Genomic DNA, 18019 nt, shown 5'->3' on the forward strand with positions numbered 1-18019 from the left:
AAGGAGTTTTACCGATGAAAAAGCGTTCCCCCGAAGCGCTCGATTCCTGAAATGAAACAGCGATAAGCCACAGCTCAGAAGCGACATCGTTCGCCTTTATTTTTTTCTCACATTCAGAAAAGTAAAATGCTGTTTCGTGTCGCCTGGGACGTTCACACACCTGCGCAGAACCAAATCCACGCATGATACCATTTTTATGAGAAACCAGCAACCAACTTTAATCGGAAAAAATAGCTGAGAATTGAGACTCATCGAGGAAACATAACGAGAGAGATAAGCGCAAAAAGTGACTTTCGACCTCTTTTTATGGCGCTTTTCTATTTCTAACTGCGATAACGTCAAACACCAAAACTTCCTATGATGTCAGCTTCGATCGAAGAATCCAAGGCCAGCATCGAAGCGGCGTGTAAGCGACCGAGTCGCAGTTTCCCAGAAGTCAGAATATCTAGTTCGAAGCCTCCGTCCGACAGAACATCACAAATTCTCGCGAGTATCGAATCCGTCGATTTCAGTCGAGTCTCAGCCTCCATTTTAAATCGAAAACGAGTTCTGAACGCAGAACTGATATTCACGACCGTCAATGGTATTTATTGATCAAATAATGAGTACACGTACGTGTTTTGTCTCGAACAGCCGAAACTACGTATAGAGTCATCAAAGGCGAATGAGGGGGCTACGCAATAAGTAGCTATAAAGGCCTAAAAGACGTATAAATCGTGAAGCAAAGAGAGCGAAGGTCGAGGAGCAATTCTACAATAGAAAATTCGTCACACCGAATTCATTCGGTCGAAAGCAACGAAAGCAGAACTTTTAACGACGCGCAATAAAAGATATTTGTGTGCTGATAAAACTATCACTGAATCCACCTATTTCCGGACAACTCAGGATGGCCAAGGACATAGGTCAGCGCGCGACCATCCAATACTGCGTAGAGTGGGAAAAAAATTTGAGCGTCAGCCGTATCGAAAAGTTACAACCAAGGTTATAACGCTGGGGGAAAGAAAGAAGGAAATTCACGGACCTCGAAACATCTGAGGACAAACCGGCACGAATCAGCAGCACTACGGCACCATGGAGAATTCCGGGGTAGAACGAACGCAGTCGAAAGGCATATATTCTCAGTTGCGCCCAGTCGACAGCCAGTCAACTAAAAGTCACAAATCGCTCGCAGACTAGTCTCAATCGGGACTCGGCGTTGCGCGACCGACATCGACTCCACCAAATTTGGTCAGGTCTTCAACTAAATATATAAAATCTGAAGCTACGAGAATCGTGCAAGATTCCAGTCTAATATTCACTTTCATCGGAGAGTAACTATTTATCGGAAATTACGAGTGCATGGACGAGTCGGACTAAAATCCTCGGTGGACGCGAATTATCGTAACGTCGCATACGGAACTGAGAACAACGCTCAATTTCTGAATTATGTAAAGAAATTTACATCAAACGACCTTCATCTGTGAGGAAGATTCAGAAAGGAGAAAAAGTAGACGGGAAGGACCAGAAATCCGGAAAATAAACGATCGACTATTAATTATAATCGATGAGCAGTAAGTAGTTTCTTTGTTAAAACGTACTTCGAAACATCCCCTGCATGCCAACGGCTCCATCAACCAGCCTTTCAACACTCGTTCGCACCCCACATTAAAGACGAGCCTCTCGTCCCAGAGTGAAGGACTTGATTATTGTCTTGATCCGAAAGAAAAGTCAAATACTGTGTTGCACACTCGACTGTGTCAACAACCTCACAGACACGTAAAAAACGTGAAGAAACGATGGAAAGAGCTGATCATTCAGGATTAGGTCACGAGGAAGTGACAGAGTCATAAAATCAAATTTGACAAGCAAAGATATTGGAAGAATGTGGAGAGTTACAAAAATTTATTAGTCGTGGCCTAAATCTGAAAATTCTAGTGCGGAGTGTAATAATGCCTGAGACCGAAAACTTTCAACTTCCTTCGCAATTGATGCAAGAAAGTGGCCAAATCCGAATGACTGAGATCGGAATCAAGAAGTGACGAATTCAAAAAGAATTCAAAAGAGATGGAAAAATAAAATGAGAAGAATGAGAAAATTCGATGATTTTTAAAATATTGAAAGATAAGAAAAGTACGAACGAACTGTTTCCGACTTGCCACTTTTTTACTGCGTTTTCTCGATGGACGAAGCCATCGAGTGCATCGCCCGAAAGGCCCAAACAAAAGGGGCAATAGATTACGAATTTGAACTCAGTCACGTTCCAACGTCACTCGTCAAAAAAGAGAAGACCGAAGGCGAAAAATTTATGGTCATTGTATTTCTTCGACGATTTTGTAAGTTCAGCAGCCCCGGACGAGGCCACCGTTTGGTCGAACGGCTGCTGAACTTTGCAAAAATATAGTCGCTCCCAGCCCTCGAATTTTCCAGGTTTCATGGCACTCGTGCGAATTTCGGAATTGCGATTGCGTTGGAAATTAAGCTTCGCAGAAACGAGGCAAAAAATGCGAAACAGTATAAAAGTAGAGCCAAAATGGACACAATAAAAACAATGATAATAAAGAGAAGAAGCTACTTCGCAATATTCTCGAGTAAAATATTGAACCAATGAACCGTAAGAAAATCAATAAAACTCGACATGATGCCTGAAAGTCCACAATGCTCATATTGCAGAACGGAACCTCGAAAATCTACTTTTGATGCACTGAATTTTCAGCAAAATTACTATGTTTTCAGTGGCAAAACATAGCAACGATGGGCGAATCGTATCACAGCGATGTGAACGAAATAATTTAACGTATAATCAAATTTCGTCAAAATTAAACGACTACTGGACTTATCCACTTATCTGGATAGCCGTGATCTGTAATAAATTTGACAATAGCGTGACTCCCTGCTTCTCGTGTCACATTGTGTCAACTGTTCGATCCATTTTTTCCCATCTATTCCAGATATAAGAGAGACCGGGGCAAAACGGGGTACTTCAAAAATTGTGGAAATGTTTTTTTTTTCATCCTTACAATCATTTTATATTTTTTCGGAAATTAAACAAAAAAGGAGTTTAGGAAGAAATAAAGAAAAATTTTTAAAAATATATGAAAATTGGAAACAATATGAAAGAGATTTCCTTCTTTTTTTTACTGCTTTTCGAAAAGAGTAACCAAGGCGCATTCGACTGAAATTGCAGTAAATAAAAGATTTCACAAATTTTTGAAGAGTACCCCCTCGTGCCTCGATAAAAATAATTGTTTTTCGAAAATAGCAGAAAATTGGGGTACGTTTCTTGGTGCTTGAGAGTAAGAAATAATTGAAGTTTTTCAAACCCTTGAAAAGTACGATATTCCCTTGAGTACCCAATTTTGCAGCGATCTCCCCTTCATCGTTCCTCGTATGAGGGATAACGACGCTTGCTTTATCCTCGAGAGAATAAAATTGTCACGTCCTTGCCGCAGGAGAGAATTTGGTTTCAAAAGAGGCAATGACGTAGCGCTCGTTCTCCATTTATTTTTATTTTTTCTCTCCTGTGACGTAAACCGTGCGAGCTGCTGCCAAAGGGTTACACGTTACGCCTGTTCCGTCTGCATCTAAGAGTGACCTTGGGCTCCTGCATTGAAATATTTGTGCACGAGCCCCTAGTACGTTGACCCGCGAATCGCGTCACCCGAATTTTGCTGAGCGAAGATCAGCACATCCGGTTAGAAACAACCGGAGACGCGTTCCGAACGTGGGAAACGCAATTTAGCGTAAACCCCCGCTCAGGGCATACCCGGAGCATCGACCCCGAGTATGTCGACTATTACTCGATCATGATTGCAAATCGTGATCGACTAATTAGTTCTCGTTCAATCGCGGAGATGTTCCGAGCTCAAAGTTGAGCTCCGGTTGTATCTGTAGCTGCGGAAAGACCAATTCGATTCGGTGTTTCAGCGGAAACTCGTCAGTACACTCGCGTAAAGTTTCTAATATTTTTCACTGTGAGGATCAGCTGACGCGAGCCTTACCAAGGGTTTGAGAGCTATTCGGGTCGCAAGCATATCGTAGTGACATCAAATCTATCCAGAGGCAGGCCGATGTCAGTCACCCCGCGTGAATTCGAGTGTGATGAGTAGGCTTCCAAAGTACTTGGGTCCATGAGTCGGCCTAGTCTATTCGGGATTGGGGTAAGCTTCCAGATCGCCAAAGCTGTAGGGGGGACGGAGGCGAAACAGGGTACTCGAGGAAAGAACTCATCAGAAATTTAAGAGGCCTGGTCTGTTAACAAACGAGGAACGTACAATTCGAACGTAATTTTTCACAATTTTAATAACGTTCAGGAAATTTTTATACAATAAAATCGTGTTTAATCGAGAGATGCATCGCTTTTTTTTATTTTAAAAGATGAAAAATTGCAAAAAAAATACAAAATTTTTGTATTTACCCTGTTTCGGTCTGGTCTTCCCCAGCTCCTCTAATTAAGATCAGCCGCATGGGTGCGAGAGAGACAGCTTCGGACGTAAAGTTGAAAGTGAACGACGGTTGTGGATGAATTCCATATTAAAAAATACAAAGCGACCTCGGTGACTAGCCCACATGTTGAAAGTGAATAAAACAAACAATCGAAATTATCAACATTATGAGAGCAAATGCGAGCAAACTCCTTCAATCGATATACCATTTTCGTGTCTATATTCATGAAACAACACATTGCGATCTTCAAATATTCCCCTCAAGAAAACGATATTTCCCTCGAAAATACGGAGATCCATCTCCGAGCAATAAAATCCGAGCATGATACAAATATAGTAACTTCCTGTTATACGCAAAGCGATATAAAGACCATGAAAGTGGTCCATGAAGTCTACCACTTTGAGTGGACTACCTTGAGAGAATTCTTTCTCCTGAAGATATAAGGCTGACAATAAAAAATATGGCAAACGATGTGGAAATGAGCTGTTCATCCCACAACGATAATTCACCTATAAAATCGTACTGAGAATAAACCCTTAATGCATTTTACAGCGGAAAAGAGTTTCATGTTTATAACTATGCACATGACCATGTCAGAATGAAAAAAGCCTTGAAATAGTGCTTCCGAGATTCATTACTTCTTGTTATTTCTCGTTTGGAATTCCGAAATGAAAGAACTGTGGAAAACCTGTGTCGGATAGTATCAAGAGTCAAAGGATAATTTTTTAATTAAGTTTCAAAAGGTTTTATCAAACCTTTTGGATTCGTAAAATTTTAAATTCGTTTTTCGTTCCTCTGCTCGAAGGAAAAATTAAAAAAATCGGCCGACCATTCTCAGTCTCTTTTACTTCTAGATTCGAACTCAGTCGTCCAAAAATGCAGAAACGAGTCGATCATTTTATCTGTAATAATAGAAAGCTGAAAAGAAATTAAATGACAGTTGCCAGGATCGGGTGTTGTGGTCGTTGCCGGATGAATAATCGCAACGTAGAAAAAGATGTAACGACAACAATGGAGTTGTCACCGTTATTATTTTTCAACAAATTTTCGTCTCGACGATGTTTTTGGTATTGAGAATAACAGTGTTTCGAGTCTGGATCTTTATATGTGTTTTCATGTCGCACACTTGCGCTCGATGTTCGACAAGTTGCAAGGCAAATCTGAAAACGATCGAGATTCCGTAGCCTTGGCCTGATGGCATCTTCACCCCGAGCACGGCCTTTTGTATTATCCGTTCGCTCTTTTTCACCCATATTTTTTTTGCCTCGTCTCTGTGGAGACAAAATAGTTCACCCATAAAATTTCAGCAAGTCTTTAATTTTAACTTGGCTCTCTCCTTCTCGATTTTGTTATTCGTTCATTTTGTTGCTCACCTTGCTGGGTTGAAGACAACAGGATACGCAGTATTCGTAAATTGCACAGCAGCCCTGAGGATTGCATGTGTCACAGCTGTATCTTTTTCTCCTTGTACCTGAGGACGCTGCTTCATCGACGTCCTCATCTTTGGCCTTCTTCAGTGGTGTTAGACTGCAGCAACCTGTCGGTAGAAGCTCAGAGCGAGAACAAACAAAACCACGCTCGTCGACGATGAGCGCTTTACCCTATCGAATGAATGCTCATCATTATTATTGATAATAACAGAACATGTAGAATATAATGACCCTTGACCCAGTGAGGAATATTCAATTGTCATGAATATTGCGTCTTATATATTCTCAAACGTATAGATTAAAGTTTGATTTCATAAAAAAAGTACCTGAATGGAATTACGACAAGTGCGAGCAACGACAAAAGTATCATTGGAATCATGATTAGTTCGAGCACTGTCAAAAGCATCTTCATTCTCAATGTCGTCATTTTTTCCTATTTGCCACGCAATATCCTTAGCCGAACTTTTGAAAATTTCTTCATCACCGTTGTCATTGTAATCAGCTATTAGCGAATCCTGATTATCAGCAAACATATTGTCATCCGGATCTTGGTGAATTTGAATGCTTCGTAAGGAATTTCCCAATTTCTGCAAATGATAATGACAAATTCAATTTAGCAAAATACATTTAGTTGTTTTTTCGTGAAAAGGATGAGGCTGGAAAAAAATGCAAATGGTACCTCATGAGACAACAATGATATTGCACAGTACGTGAAAGAAAGTCCGAATATTATACCGAGGACCAAACGACGCCGCAATAACCTGACGAGACTCGCCCAATTTGGCATATTTTTCTAACGAGCCACTATCTTTTTCCATAAATGAGCCAGTCGAGTAAATCGCACGTTATACGACCTGGGGATTGCATGGATCAAATTGGTCCATTTTAATCGATGGCCAATGATCCCAATGTCGAGGCATATTATTCCGCACCTCGACCTTTTCTAAAAGGATCGTTGAAAAACTCACAATCTCAATGATCAAAAAAAAAACCCGTAGATGAACAAATTAAAACTCGAATAGAATTTATTTTGTGGTTATGTTTGAAAAGTAGTATGAGGTATGAGCAAACAACACCGAGTAGCTCAGCTGCTGTAACTACGGTTAACGCCACATCATGGCGCTAGAGTCAAACTTTTTCTAGCAATTCGTATCCCGCTCTAGTCCACTACTTTTTTCAGGGTTCCTAAACAAAAGCGGGAGATAACCGACGACCGACGACTAACCGACACACGTGCGTGCTACACACGCTGTGTCGCTGTACCACCCGCACGCAGCTGCCATTAGTCGTGATTCGTGATTCGCGCGGTAGAGCTGGTCGTTCGAAGAAAAAAAGGATATGGCGCTATCCACAAACTGCGCACTCGACCACGATTGGCACGAGTTATTTAAGTTCACCGCAAAAGACACCATAGACTAGATCTTGTATTGTTATTTTGGAATATTGTGATAATTTATGTCAATGAATCATATATGATAAAATTTACACCGACAGACAGGAGTTTAAGTGCCAAATTATCAAGTGTTAAAACATTTTTACTTCGAAGGCAGTGAATATACAAGAATTGTTTTACGATAGTTCAAAGACTCGAATGCTGTAAACCGAATTTATATAAAGGCTCTGAGTAAACGAATGAGTAAAACAAAATAAGGTACTGAATTTTATTTCATATAACCCAATCTTGTTCACAAAATTATCCTCTCAACTGATGCTCGATGGAAAAGTAATAAAAGATCCGTCGGGCCGCACCTGAGAGGCATGGGACGTACCGAATTCTATAGAAAAATGCAATAGCCTTTATATAGCTGTATTTTTCACAATTTTCATTTCGTATGTACAATGTGAAAACTTCAGCTGTCAAACCCGTTTCAAACTATTGAAAAGGTCAACGATACTGAATTTATGCGTGTCGCTTTGCTGAGTATAGTTATAGCTCACGATAATCGGCCAACCGATAGACAATTGCAAATTTTCAAAACAAAACAAAAATAATTGTTGCATAACAACACTGAAATTTATTCCTATGAATGATCTCGTATCCGCTTTAAACGATTCAATTGTTTACGTAAATAAAAATCGTTCAGAATTTACGTTTCGGATTGATTCTTCTGATGACTAATTTCCTTATCGACTCTATTGATCATTCTATAGAAATGACTAATATGAATATATGAGAATGCATCAATGGAGACTGTCGTTTCTCTTTGCCGGTTAAATTCGAGTCGTTCCGAGCTCCAGCACACGGAGAATTTCTCTACGTATTCATAAATACAACTTTCGTTATATTCCGACTACGAAAATGGTCTGTAAAGAATTATAAAAAGGATCAAGGGCCGAGACAAAAAACACACGTATGTTATATCTGCTTTTCGTCTGAACGGAAATATTTTCTATTGAGAATAATTTTTAATATATACATATCGTGAAACGTCGTAGCCTGCTGTATGTTTTCTTCGGAATGCAACACAAGTGTGACACCATGAAATTTGACGCTTTATTTTTTCCTCGCTGACTCGTTGAAATACGAACTTGGGGCAGATATACTTAACTTTGTTGAAACGTGTACAGGTACTGAGAAGATTGGGAAAAAAACTCTCACCCGAAAGTCGAAAACTCGGTGGATATTTCCATGTTTCTTCCATTCGGACAGAATTTATAGAAAACACTGATGGAATGAATATTCGCTTCGCGCTCCGCCCGAATATTCCCCCCCCCCCCTCCCCCTCTCCGCACCCTCAATGTTATTGAAATTTCTTACAAGACCGCCCGGACCTTTGTTTCAGCGGACAAAAAAAATGTAAACAACCAATCCAAAGGAAGACCAAGAGGAGAAAACCCATGTCAATTGATTTATTGTCTTCGGTACGAGTGAATAAATGAATAATATTCATAATATATACTCGTTTTCAACACAATGAATCACAAAAATTTTGTCTCTAAACCGTCATGGTTACCACAACCCGGTACAGCGGAACGAACAATAATCCTCAAAAAGGTATAATTATTGGAATAAAATGAAATATTTTTAAAAAACCCAGAATATAGGTAATCGCACTTGATTGTTTTATTATCATTTGAATATACTTTCCCTCGGCAACAGTTGAAGCGACGTCTCCAAAGACGAGGATTAACGCCAGATGAGATATACAACGGATTACTGCAGTTAACCACGTCGCCTCAGGTTTTGGTCACACGATGGCGTGCTCGCGTTCTTTCGAACAAAAAGTAAGCATTTTTTTCCACTTTTTCGTACGTTGTGTTATGATTTTTTTTCGGCAGTTGTTACCGTTTTTTTTTCAAATAACCTCTACGATCCTATTCGAATCAACTTTAAACCCTTCAATTACTGCAGCAAAAAGTAAGTATATTTACGAAAGCACAATTTTATAATAGCCCCTCCCAAATCCACTGTTTTTATAATCGTTTGCTTAACTAAAAGTAGCACATCAGTATCGTTGCAAAAAATCGATACTTGGCGATTACTTTCCTAGAATTTGTCCACGTCTCTAGCGGCTCATAAATGAGCATAGTAATAAAAAAGATGCTGGTACTAAACAAACGTGGGGAGAGAATTGTTAGCAATAGTCGAGGTCGTTCATCGGACGGCGACGTGCTGGCTTTTCGAGCGCACACTTCGCTGTGCCCGTTCTCATAGCGACTGCGTCGCCATCCTGCGCAAGAAAATAGCCTCGAATTTCGAGATCGAACACTTTTTCCAACGTTCACCCGATCTGCGTCGAGATAAATTCCTACACTATTTTCGGGAGGGGGCCGAAACTTTTTCCCCCAATTGCGGTCAAACGGTGTCGCAAATTCTCATTGCCAGTATTTTGAGAAGGCTCGTTTGATCATCCACACTTTCTAACTCTGACATCCTTCGAGCTTTTGCCGGGTTGTTTTACCAAAATTTCTTCTCAAAACTAATATTCATGTGGCTTTTTTCGCACTGAACGAAAATTTCGAATCTGTTCAAATTATCATTAACACATTGCCTGTCATGATTCGAAGATGAGAAAAATTTATTTATCCCTTCGCGAAGAGCCGTGCCTGTTTGGGGCGCACTTCTGAAAACTGCGATGACCGAATTTCGAGCTGAAATTCGGCACACGGTTTCGTTATTGCGTAAGACTTTTGGCACACTTGAATATTTTTTTTTCGAGATATCGAATTATGAAAATCGGCACGTATATTGACTCGATCACGAGTACAAATGCCCGATATTAAACATCGATATTAAATGATCTCTCGATGAGGAATCGCGACAAAAATTGTGACTGTCGTACGAAACTGCCGGAATTTTGACAAAATGAAAAATCTTTTATTCTCGAGCGAGGGAAAATCGAATCAGCAAAAAAAAAGTTTTTTTTCCGGTTTTTTCCAATGGTTAAGCCGTACCATGTGACCGTGTGTATTCAGAGGCAAATTAAAGCCCCGACCTCGCTGGGAATGGGAAGCGGTCCACCTCTGGCCACGCGTGGGAGCGAGTCTACGATAAAATGTGTGGCGTTTCTATTCGGCCTGTGCAATCTTCTCTTCAGGTATGCGTTCCCGGTTTACGGTTCTCTCTCTCCGAAAGGATCTTTTCGGGCGCATTTTGTTCTTTTAGAAATTTTGAGGGTTGTCCAATTCGTCCCAGAGATGGTAAACGAAATTGCATGTCGCCCTTTCCCCGGTGCTTCCATGTGGAGGCAACCGCCTCATTTTCATCGCACAGAATGCGTGAGCTCCGTTGCTTTTCAAAACACGAGGAGGAAACGTGAACGAAATTTGACAACGAAAATCCGAAAATTTTCCGAGGTAAAACCCGCGGGAGGCAAAATCACTAACGAATACTCTCTGTAGACGAGAAGTTTCTGGGCAAGCGAAAAAAAGAGTTTCGGACTTGCCTTTTGTGTCGTTGCGCTCGCACCGAGCATGACACAGGTGTTGAAGAAAATTCTTCACAATTTTTTCACGACCCCCTCCATTATCTGGTGTTTTTACTCAAAAACATAAAAGAAAATAAATTTATGGGAAGATCGTACAAACCTCGGGACGAGGGAGCTTTCTAAAAATGAAATTTAAGAGAAAGCTCATGGTGGAAAAAAATCGCAGAGGGCTTTCAACGTGAACGTAATAAAATGAATTTTCGTGAATTTTATTAATTTTGAAATGCTTTTCACGACGTTTTTTCATCTCGACTGCTAAAATTTTCTCGGACTCTACGATTTCTCGTTTATCTTCGTTTCATTTCCGAGAAAATGTCCGTTCGTTCATGCCTCGATTGTGGGCTGCGATTCGAACCCTCAGAAATACGGAAACAGAATTTTTTAACCGGAACATTTTATTCGATAAAACTTTCGGCCTGAAATCTATTGGTAAAGTGTTAATAAAAAAATTGATAAATTCATAAGAAAATAAAATGTTCAAATTGAGTATTGTGAGAAAAAAGACGTGCGTGCGAGATGGAATAAAATATCGAGTTTCTCGGTAAATCGCATCGTACGTAAATCCACTTATAAATAATGGAAGTGTCATATTTTATTTGAAATGAAAAAAAAAAAGAAAAAAAAACAAATAGATGCGTGTACTGTGAATAAGTTATAAGGTGGAACACGTGTCGGAAGAAACGAGCGCCACGTAAACTTTTCTGCGAACAGGGGTTGGATAAAAAGGCTTGAAGAATTCGATAACGCAAGTGAAATATTGAAATTGAAATATGAGAAGAGTGTAAACGAAGATGGTGTCGATGCGATTTTAATTTCTCCGAAATACATGGTCAGCCATAAGAGTGTCTAGACCTTTGACACTTGAGAGAAAAACAGCTCTCGTCTTTGTCCCTCGGTGACTCAGTCAGTCTCCTTCTTCTTTCCTTTCTTCGCTCATGTTCCGCTCGTATTACCGGCGTTCCTGCACACAGATATGGATTTCTCCACGAGGGCTGTTAGTCGTCGTTCGTCGGTGGTCCAAGCAGGACTCGTCGCGATCCTTCGCTCGGTGTGGTCGAAGGACAAACAGCCAGGTTCCTCGTGAACACTCGGTTATCAGCTATTTACCAACACCGGTCAAGTTATTAAGTGCTGATTATGAAATTTTCAACGAAACGTTATCAGCGAGTTTTTCGAAGAAATAAAAAATATCGAGTATGCAGAACAAAAGGAATCTGTGGTCCTTGGGTCTTGAAAAAGCAGTGACTGAACGAATGTTTTTACGTTTTTTCAAATGATTTTTTGTTTGCGGATCGTGAATTTGTCGTAATGGAAAATTGTTGCCCTACGGAGAAAATTGTGAAGAAATTTATCGACGAGCGTCTCCGGGTTCGATTTTTTTTGTGATTCGCTATGTTGAAAATTGAGGAAAAACAGGGGGAGAATGTTTCCCAGTCGAAAGTGTCCTGGGATTCGAACAGAGTGCAGCGAGTCGTCGAGCCGGTACGACCCCACGACAAATCTACTCTCGCGATGGAGGAACAGTCACGCTGGCAGAATCGTTTGAAAATAATTGAATTTTTACCGACGAAAAGTGACAAACCGTCGCGCGGATACTCCAATTACATTGGTGCGCGACTTCTCGCGATAAAACGCGACGAATTCGCCTCCAAATGGAGCGCTTTTAATGTTGACGATAACCAATGTAGTACGAGCCACAATAATCCTCAACGGATTCCGTTTTTGGACGATCAAGACCAAGCGAACGGTCTTGAAAATTTGCCTGTTGATGCTAACGCGAGGCGTAATCGAACTCAACGGAATTCATCGACCGTTCCGGAAGTGATAACTCTCGACGATTCCTCTGTAACGATCACGTCGTCCTGCTCGACGTCTCCGTCAACGTCGAGTGGCTCGCTGTCTCTCAACCCTGGGTAATTCGTCGAACGGTCCATTCCTTAATCTTTTCATTCAACACTCTCTAAACACTCTCGCACTGTTTATTTAGATATCGAATTGATGAGAGATCGAGTTACTCGAGTAATCGAGAAATTGTAAACTCTCCTGAAATTATTCGTAAAACTGGTTAGTCGGGAAAATGATATTTTTCAAAATGAAAATTTATTTATATAAAGTATTCATTAATAGCGTAGGAAATTATTGAAAATCCCCGACCGAGGTTCATCAACGGTCACTTTAGCCCAAGCTATCATTTCCGGCTTCATTATGAGATTAAAATCTTTTTCGTCACTCAAGTGACATGGGGAATGAATCGTTTTCCGGCAACGAACGGTCTGTCGTTCGCCTAGTTATGAATTGCTCTACTGTGGAAAATAATATATATGCGTGTCGATAAATACCGTACGCTTTACGAGTTATTATGGGCACGCAGAATAGTCTGGGTCGTAAACACCCATGGCAATAACGATCGAGACTGAAAAAAATGATGGTAACCGAGTGTGATACGTTTACGTATATATTATGATGAAACTTATTCGTGTTAGTATTTTAAAGACGAACTTGTGAGTCAGTAGAACGTAATTTGTGCATTTTTTATAGATCCAACTCGCCCACAAATGAGTCCGAATGTTTATCACCAAGAAAAAAAATCGAAGGAGACAGAGTTCGAGATGATGCTGTGGCGGAAGCGAAAAACGAGGTCGTCGAGGACATCAAAACCGAAGAAGAATTGTCTCCTCCACCGAAATCGAAAACTCCGGAATTACTGGACGAGGGAGTCGGCGGTGAATCTCATTTCTTCGTCAAGATACCTCGGAAATCGATTTCGTTGAATTTTCATGCTCTCGAGGCACCGTGTACAAAGAATAATCGGAAAGAAAGTAAGACTTGTACGCAAATAAGCGTAGCAGATTCGAGTGTCTCCGGTCACGAAAATCCGACCGATTACTCGGTGAGTGGAGTAAGTGATGAGAAAAAGGGTGCTGTGAAGTCAAAGAAGCTGACGATCGTTGAAGACGTGACGTTTCTCGAGGGAACGATACTCACCGGCAGGACGTTTTTGAAAACGTCAACGGCGATGATCGACCCGACCGAAGAACAACAAATGGAAGAAATTAAAGAAGAAAAACAGGTGGAAAATGAAATTAAAGAAGAAAAACAGGTGGAAAATGAAATTAAAGATGAAAAGCAGGCGGAAATTGAAATTCAAGAAGAAAAACAGATGGAAATTGAAGTTCAAGAGGAAAGACAGATGGAAATTGAAATTCTAGAGGAAAAACGGATGGAAATTGAAATTAGAGAAGAAAAACTTACCAGCATCGTCTCCACCTTCATGGAGAGTAAACGACGAGCACGACCTATTTCGCGGCTAAGTAACAAATTACGAATACGAAGGAGATTCCGTCAATTGTTCGGCAGCGATCTGACTTCGAGCGAGCTCGACGAGGAAGACGATATAATCGAGAGGTTTTTGCGTATGTCTAAACGAAAGAAAGTCCGAAATTCATCGGATTCAGGAGTCGGTTTAACCGAATTGGTGTCTGAAGATACGTTCATTAGCGAAAGCGATTCAGAGCAGCACGTTTCTTCCGAAGAACCAGCCCAATCCGGTCCAAAAGTGATCACGATAAGTGATGTTCACGAAGAAAAGGACAAACCGGTGGCGCCTTTGCGGTCAATGCCGTTGTTAGATTCTTCACCTTCACCGTCTGATATGAAAGAACAAATAATTGCGGAAGCTTTGCCCGACAGTACCAACTCGTCGAAAGATTCCGTCGTGCAAGCGGATTCTTCCGTTCACGAACCAACTAACCACCAAGGAAAATTAACAATTTTAGTAACACCAGCGAACGCCAGCTCTCCAGATACCTTTTCACCTGTAAGATTAGAAATCGATATACCCTACAACAATCAAACATCGACTCCGACCTTGACGACGGAACATAGGTCTGAAATTTCATCGAAAGAAAATGCTGAAAAGGATGAACATACCAAAGCAAATGATCGCGTGAAGATCAATATTACTAAAGACGGAGAATACAAGGTCGTTCTGTCACCGAGACACACAAAAAATGAAGAAATATTGATCGATAGCTCAGGAAACCAAAGTGGCGTGACCGTGATGATAGCTCAGGATTTCGCAAGCCAAGGTAACGAGAAAATATCACTTTACCAAGGGTTTGAGGACATCACGCCGGTATCTTCACCAGGAGCGATGGCCGGTGATCCAGAAAAATCGAAATCTCCACCAGGAGTAATGCCACCTGATCCAGGAAGGTCAAACACTGACGGACAAAGACGAGAAAACGACAAAGAACGCGTTAAAAACGAAGCTCCAGTGCAACCGCAGGCATCGCCACCCGTCCCATCGTTGCCGAAATTACGAGTACGCCGTCCAAGTGAATTGGGTTCTCGATGGTGTCCAACTCCATTGCCCGACATAGCCCCGAGCGCGCAAAACATGAGCGTATCGAGCGATAGCCACCGGTTCAAACCGATTTTTCCAAATCCTTATCCTCGGAATAATGCAACCGTTGCAAGCGTCCAACCAGCACAACCGACTCTAAATATTCCCCGTATGCCGGGAAGAATCAATACGGAACGAACAACGAGGACGCTTACGAGTCACAAAAATTTACCGAACAATATTAATTGCTCGCAACAAGGCTGCCCCCAACCCCAACAAGGGTACCCTGGTCCGAGCTTCGTTCCCCGAGAGCAACCGATTTTGAGAGGAACTAGCATTTCTGCAAGCCTCGCCTTGATATATCAACTCTTAGAATCTCTAAATACGTGCGTAGAGCTCAATAAAACGACGTACAATCCATCCGACGCAGTGGCATTGCAAAACCGATTCATTATTGAAAAACATATGTTGTGTGATAAAATTGCCAAATTACGGCAGGATACGGGAATATTCGATTATAATCAGCTGATAGATAATATCCTGTATTTTTTCGAAAAGAAGCACGTATTCAAAGGGGGGAATCTTAGCAGGGAAAAGATTTTGTATATTCTTCATCCCAAAAGCTTACCAGTTATGCAATTAGAATCTCCGATGAATTTGGAAACACAAACCCGTTACGATCATGTTGCCTCGCAGCCTCTCATACGACCTCCCCCTCCCCTTTATCAAGCGTTCCCAACCACGAGTTACGTCCCTCAAGGTCCCAGCAGTTCCGCATCCTCGCATACTCCGCTCTTCAGTCCGAATCAGCATACTCGACCTGGAATATCTCGAGCATTGCCTTTCGCAAATCCATACCTGTTTACCCAGAGTCAGTTGACCACTTTGCACTATCAAATATCGATGTACTATAAATTACACTTTATCATAAAACGGTTAACGGAAGCAGAACATCGCGTGCAAAGTCAACAAAAACTAGCGGAGACGAGAAGATCGCAAACTGAGGGAAATACGACGTTGCAAATTTGGCCATCTCCTATTGAGAATGTTCCTCAATTACCGGTTCTGTTGAATCTACTTTCATCGGTTTCTCCACCGGTTCAGAATAATCTGGCTCGAGCTCCAACGGAATCGAATCTGCAGCCTCCCAATATTGCTCGATCGGAAAAAACAATCAACGATTCGGCGAACAACGGAGCCGGCCTAACACAAGAACGTCATCACAAGAGCGTTGACAGGGTATCAAGAAATATTACTGAAACGGTGAAAAAAATCAACGAGACGAGTAAGAACGAAGCCATTGCAAAGGAAGCGTGGAGATATCGAGAGAGCATTCAGGAGGTATTGAAAACTATGGCTCTGATATCACAACCGACTATTGATTGTAGTACGACTGATAACAATAATAATACTAATGAGCAGGGAACGAAAACACAGAGACCCGGGTCTTTATCGGTTCCAGAGGTTCCGTTATCTCTTGAAGCAATGGAGGAAAGCGAGACGTCGTCTCAGATCGACCAAAGAACGAAAACACAGACACCCAGATCTTTATCGGTTCCAGAGAATTTATTATCTCCTGAAGCAATGGAGGAAAGCGAGACGTCGTCTCAGATCGACCAAAGAACGAACACACAGACACCCAGATCTTTATTGGTTCCAGAGATTTCATTATCTCCTGAAGCAATGGAGGAAAACGAGACGTCGTCTCAGATCGACCAAAGAACGAATACACAGACACCCAGATCTTTATCGGTTCCAGAGATTTCATTATCTCCTGAAGCAATGGAGGATAGCGAAACGTCGTCTCAGATGGAAGAAAGATCTCCTGATAATAATGAAATTGAGGATAACGATGAATTGGAATCTCCTTCGAGCTGTGAACCTAATCTCGTCATTGATGAACCTGATATCGTTGAGATGGAAACGAGTAGTCTGGATTCTGTGATAACTCAGCAGGAGGATTCCAAGCTCAAGGATAAAGAGATTACAAGTTTTAGTATTTTAGAAGTAAAAAGTATATCCAAAGATATATTCGATAATATGGATAATATTGAGGAAGAATCGGCTGAACCAACATCCCCAGAGGCTTCACAAGATGCAAAAGAGGATTATGATGACTCAACAACCAATTCAGATTTACGAAACTGTTTACGATGCGGCGAACCGAGCTCTGTTGTTTGCGAACAATGCTATGAAGCTTTTTATTGCTCATCCGAATGCCACGAGGCCCACTGGACAGAGCATCACTATCTAATCTGCAAACCAGTACCTGCGGAAGCTCTGGCTAAATTCTAAATAAGCCGTGCTTCACCAATGAACCCTTCCATGTCTCGAGGATAAGCTCTCTAGGAAATAACCGTGCCTTAAAATGAAATTTATTTTTTGTATAGTTGCAGCTTAAGAGTTGTTGTTCATCTTTTTATGATATATTGTAGTTATTAAATTAATAACTTTACAATCGACCATTTCATGGATTCCTTGCAATGGTTAGTATTGAAATTTGTATTTTTGGATGTAATCAGAACTCACTGAACCTTTTTTTCCACTAAATTTTTTCGCTAACAACTTACTAAAAACTTTTTCGCATTTTCAAACTTCACTTCTTGGTCTAACTCCCTCAGAGCCTAAAATCAACTACATGAACAAGATAATATTTGGATCATTTACACAATAGACAACCTTATTACTAAAAACAACACACATGGAACATCGGCTATGCAAACTTCAATACTGTCAAAGCAATCGAGACCAAAGTTATATATAGAATGATCACTGATTGTGGTTCTGTTATTAAATTACCAAAAATTGTGTGTCCTTTTTTTTCATTCATTTTTCCTTTTCTTTTAGACTGATGTATTATTCGATGATTCTTGCTGTACAGTGTTACATTATCA

The 18019-nt window shown here is 40.9% G+C and overlaps 2 protein-coding genes across 4 annotated transcripts; one reads left to right on the top strand and one right to left on the bottom strand.

The window, feature by feature from the left end:
- Positions 1 to 466: 466 nt before the first annotated feature.
- Positions 467 to 17935, top strand: LOC122409364 (uncharacterized). 2 transcript variants are annotated; one of them, XM_043416861.1, is made up of 5 exons: positions 467 to 1550; positions 7033 to 7503; positions 8636 to 8847; positions 8953 to 9077; positions 13319 to 17935. In XM_043416861.1, exons 3-5 carry the CDS (start codon positions 8767 to 8769, stop codon positions 17418 to 17420), a joined length of 4308 nt encoding a protein of 1435 aa, XP_043272796.1. In that variant the 5' UTR covers positions 467 to 1550; positions 7033 to 7503; positions 8636 to 8766; the 3' UTR covers positions 17421 to 17935. The 2 variants fall into 2 exon arrangements, with proteins under 2 accessions (XP_043272796.1, XP_043272797.1); XM_043416862.1 differs by lacking the exon at positions 467 to 1550 and adding an exon at positions 3480 to 4136.
- Positions 5337 to 6998, bottom strand: LOC122409374 (SREBP regulating gene protein). 2 transcript variants are annotated; one of them, XM_043416883.1, is made up of 4 exons: positions 6588 to 6998; positions 6179 to 6439; positions 5796 to 6023; positions 5337 to 5693 (listed from the first exon to the last, which is right to left on the bottom strand). In XM_043416883.1, exons 2-4 carry the CDS (start codon positions 6383 to 6385, stop codon positions 5352 to 5354), a joined length of 777 nt encoding a protein of 258 aa, XP_043272818.1. In that variant the 5' UTR covers positions 6386 to 6439; positions 6588 to 6998; the 3' UTR covers positions 5337 to 5351. The 2 variants fall into 2 exon arrangements, with proteins under 2 accessions (XP_043272818.1, XP_043272817.1); XM_043416882.1 differs by having other exon boundaries at positions 6532 to 6996.
- Positions 17936 to 18019: the final 84 nt, after the last annotated feature.

This window comes from Venturia canescens, chromosome 4, assembly GCF_019457755.1.
Source record: "Venturia canescens isolate UGA chromosome 4, ASM1945775v1, whole genome shotgun sequence".
NCBI classification, from domain to species: domain Eukaryota; kingdom Metazoa; phylum Arthropoda; class Insecta; order Hymenoptera; family Ichneumonidae; genus Venturia; species Venturia canescens.

What these genes read in the sequence shown, in the direction of transcription:
- LOC122409374 (XM_043416882.1), bottom strand. Translation starts at nt 6,639, where the DNA reads ATGCCAAATTGGGCGAGTCTCGTCAGGTTATTGCGGCGTCGTTTGGTC. An exon ending in CTTGTCGTAATTCCATTCAG is followed by an intron (nt 6,024 to 6,178) that starts GTACTTTTTTTA and finishes TTCATTCGATAG; the next exon opens with GGTAAAGCGCTCATCGTCGA. An exon ending in GTTGTCTTCAACCCAGCAAG is followed by an intron (nt 5,694 to 5,795) that starts GTGAGCAACAAA and finishes TTGTCTCCACAG; the next exon opens with AGACGAGGCAAAAAAAATAT.
- LOC122409364 (XM_043416861.1), top strand. Translation starts at nt 8,767, where the DNA reads ATGAATCACAAAAATTTTGTCTCTAAACCGTCATGGTTACCACAACCC. An exon ending in GAACAATAATCCTCAAAAAG is followed by an intron (nt 8,848 to 8,952) that starts GTATAATTATTG and finishes CCTCGGCAACAG; the next exon opens with TTGAAGCGACGTCTCCAAAG. An exon ending in CGCGTTCTTTCGAACAAAAA is followed by an intron (nt 9,078 to 13,318) that starts GTAAGCATTTTT and finishes CATTTTTTATAG; the next exon opens with ATCCAACTCGCCCACAAATG.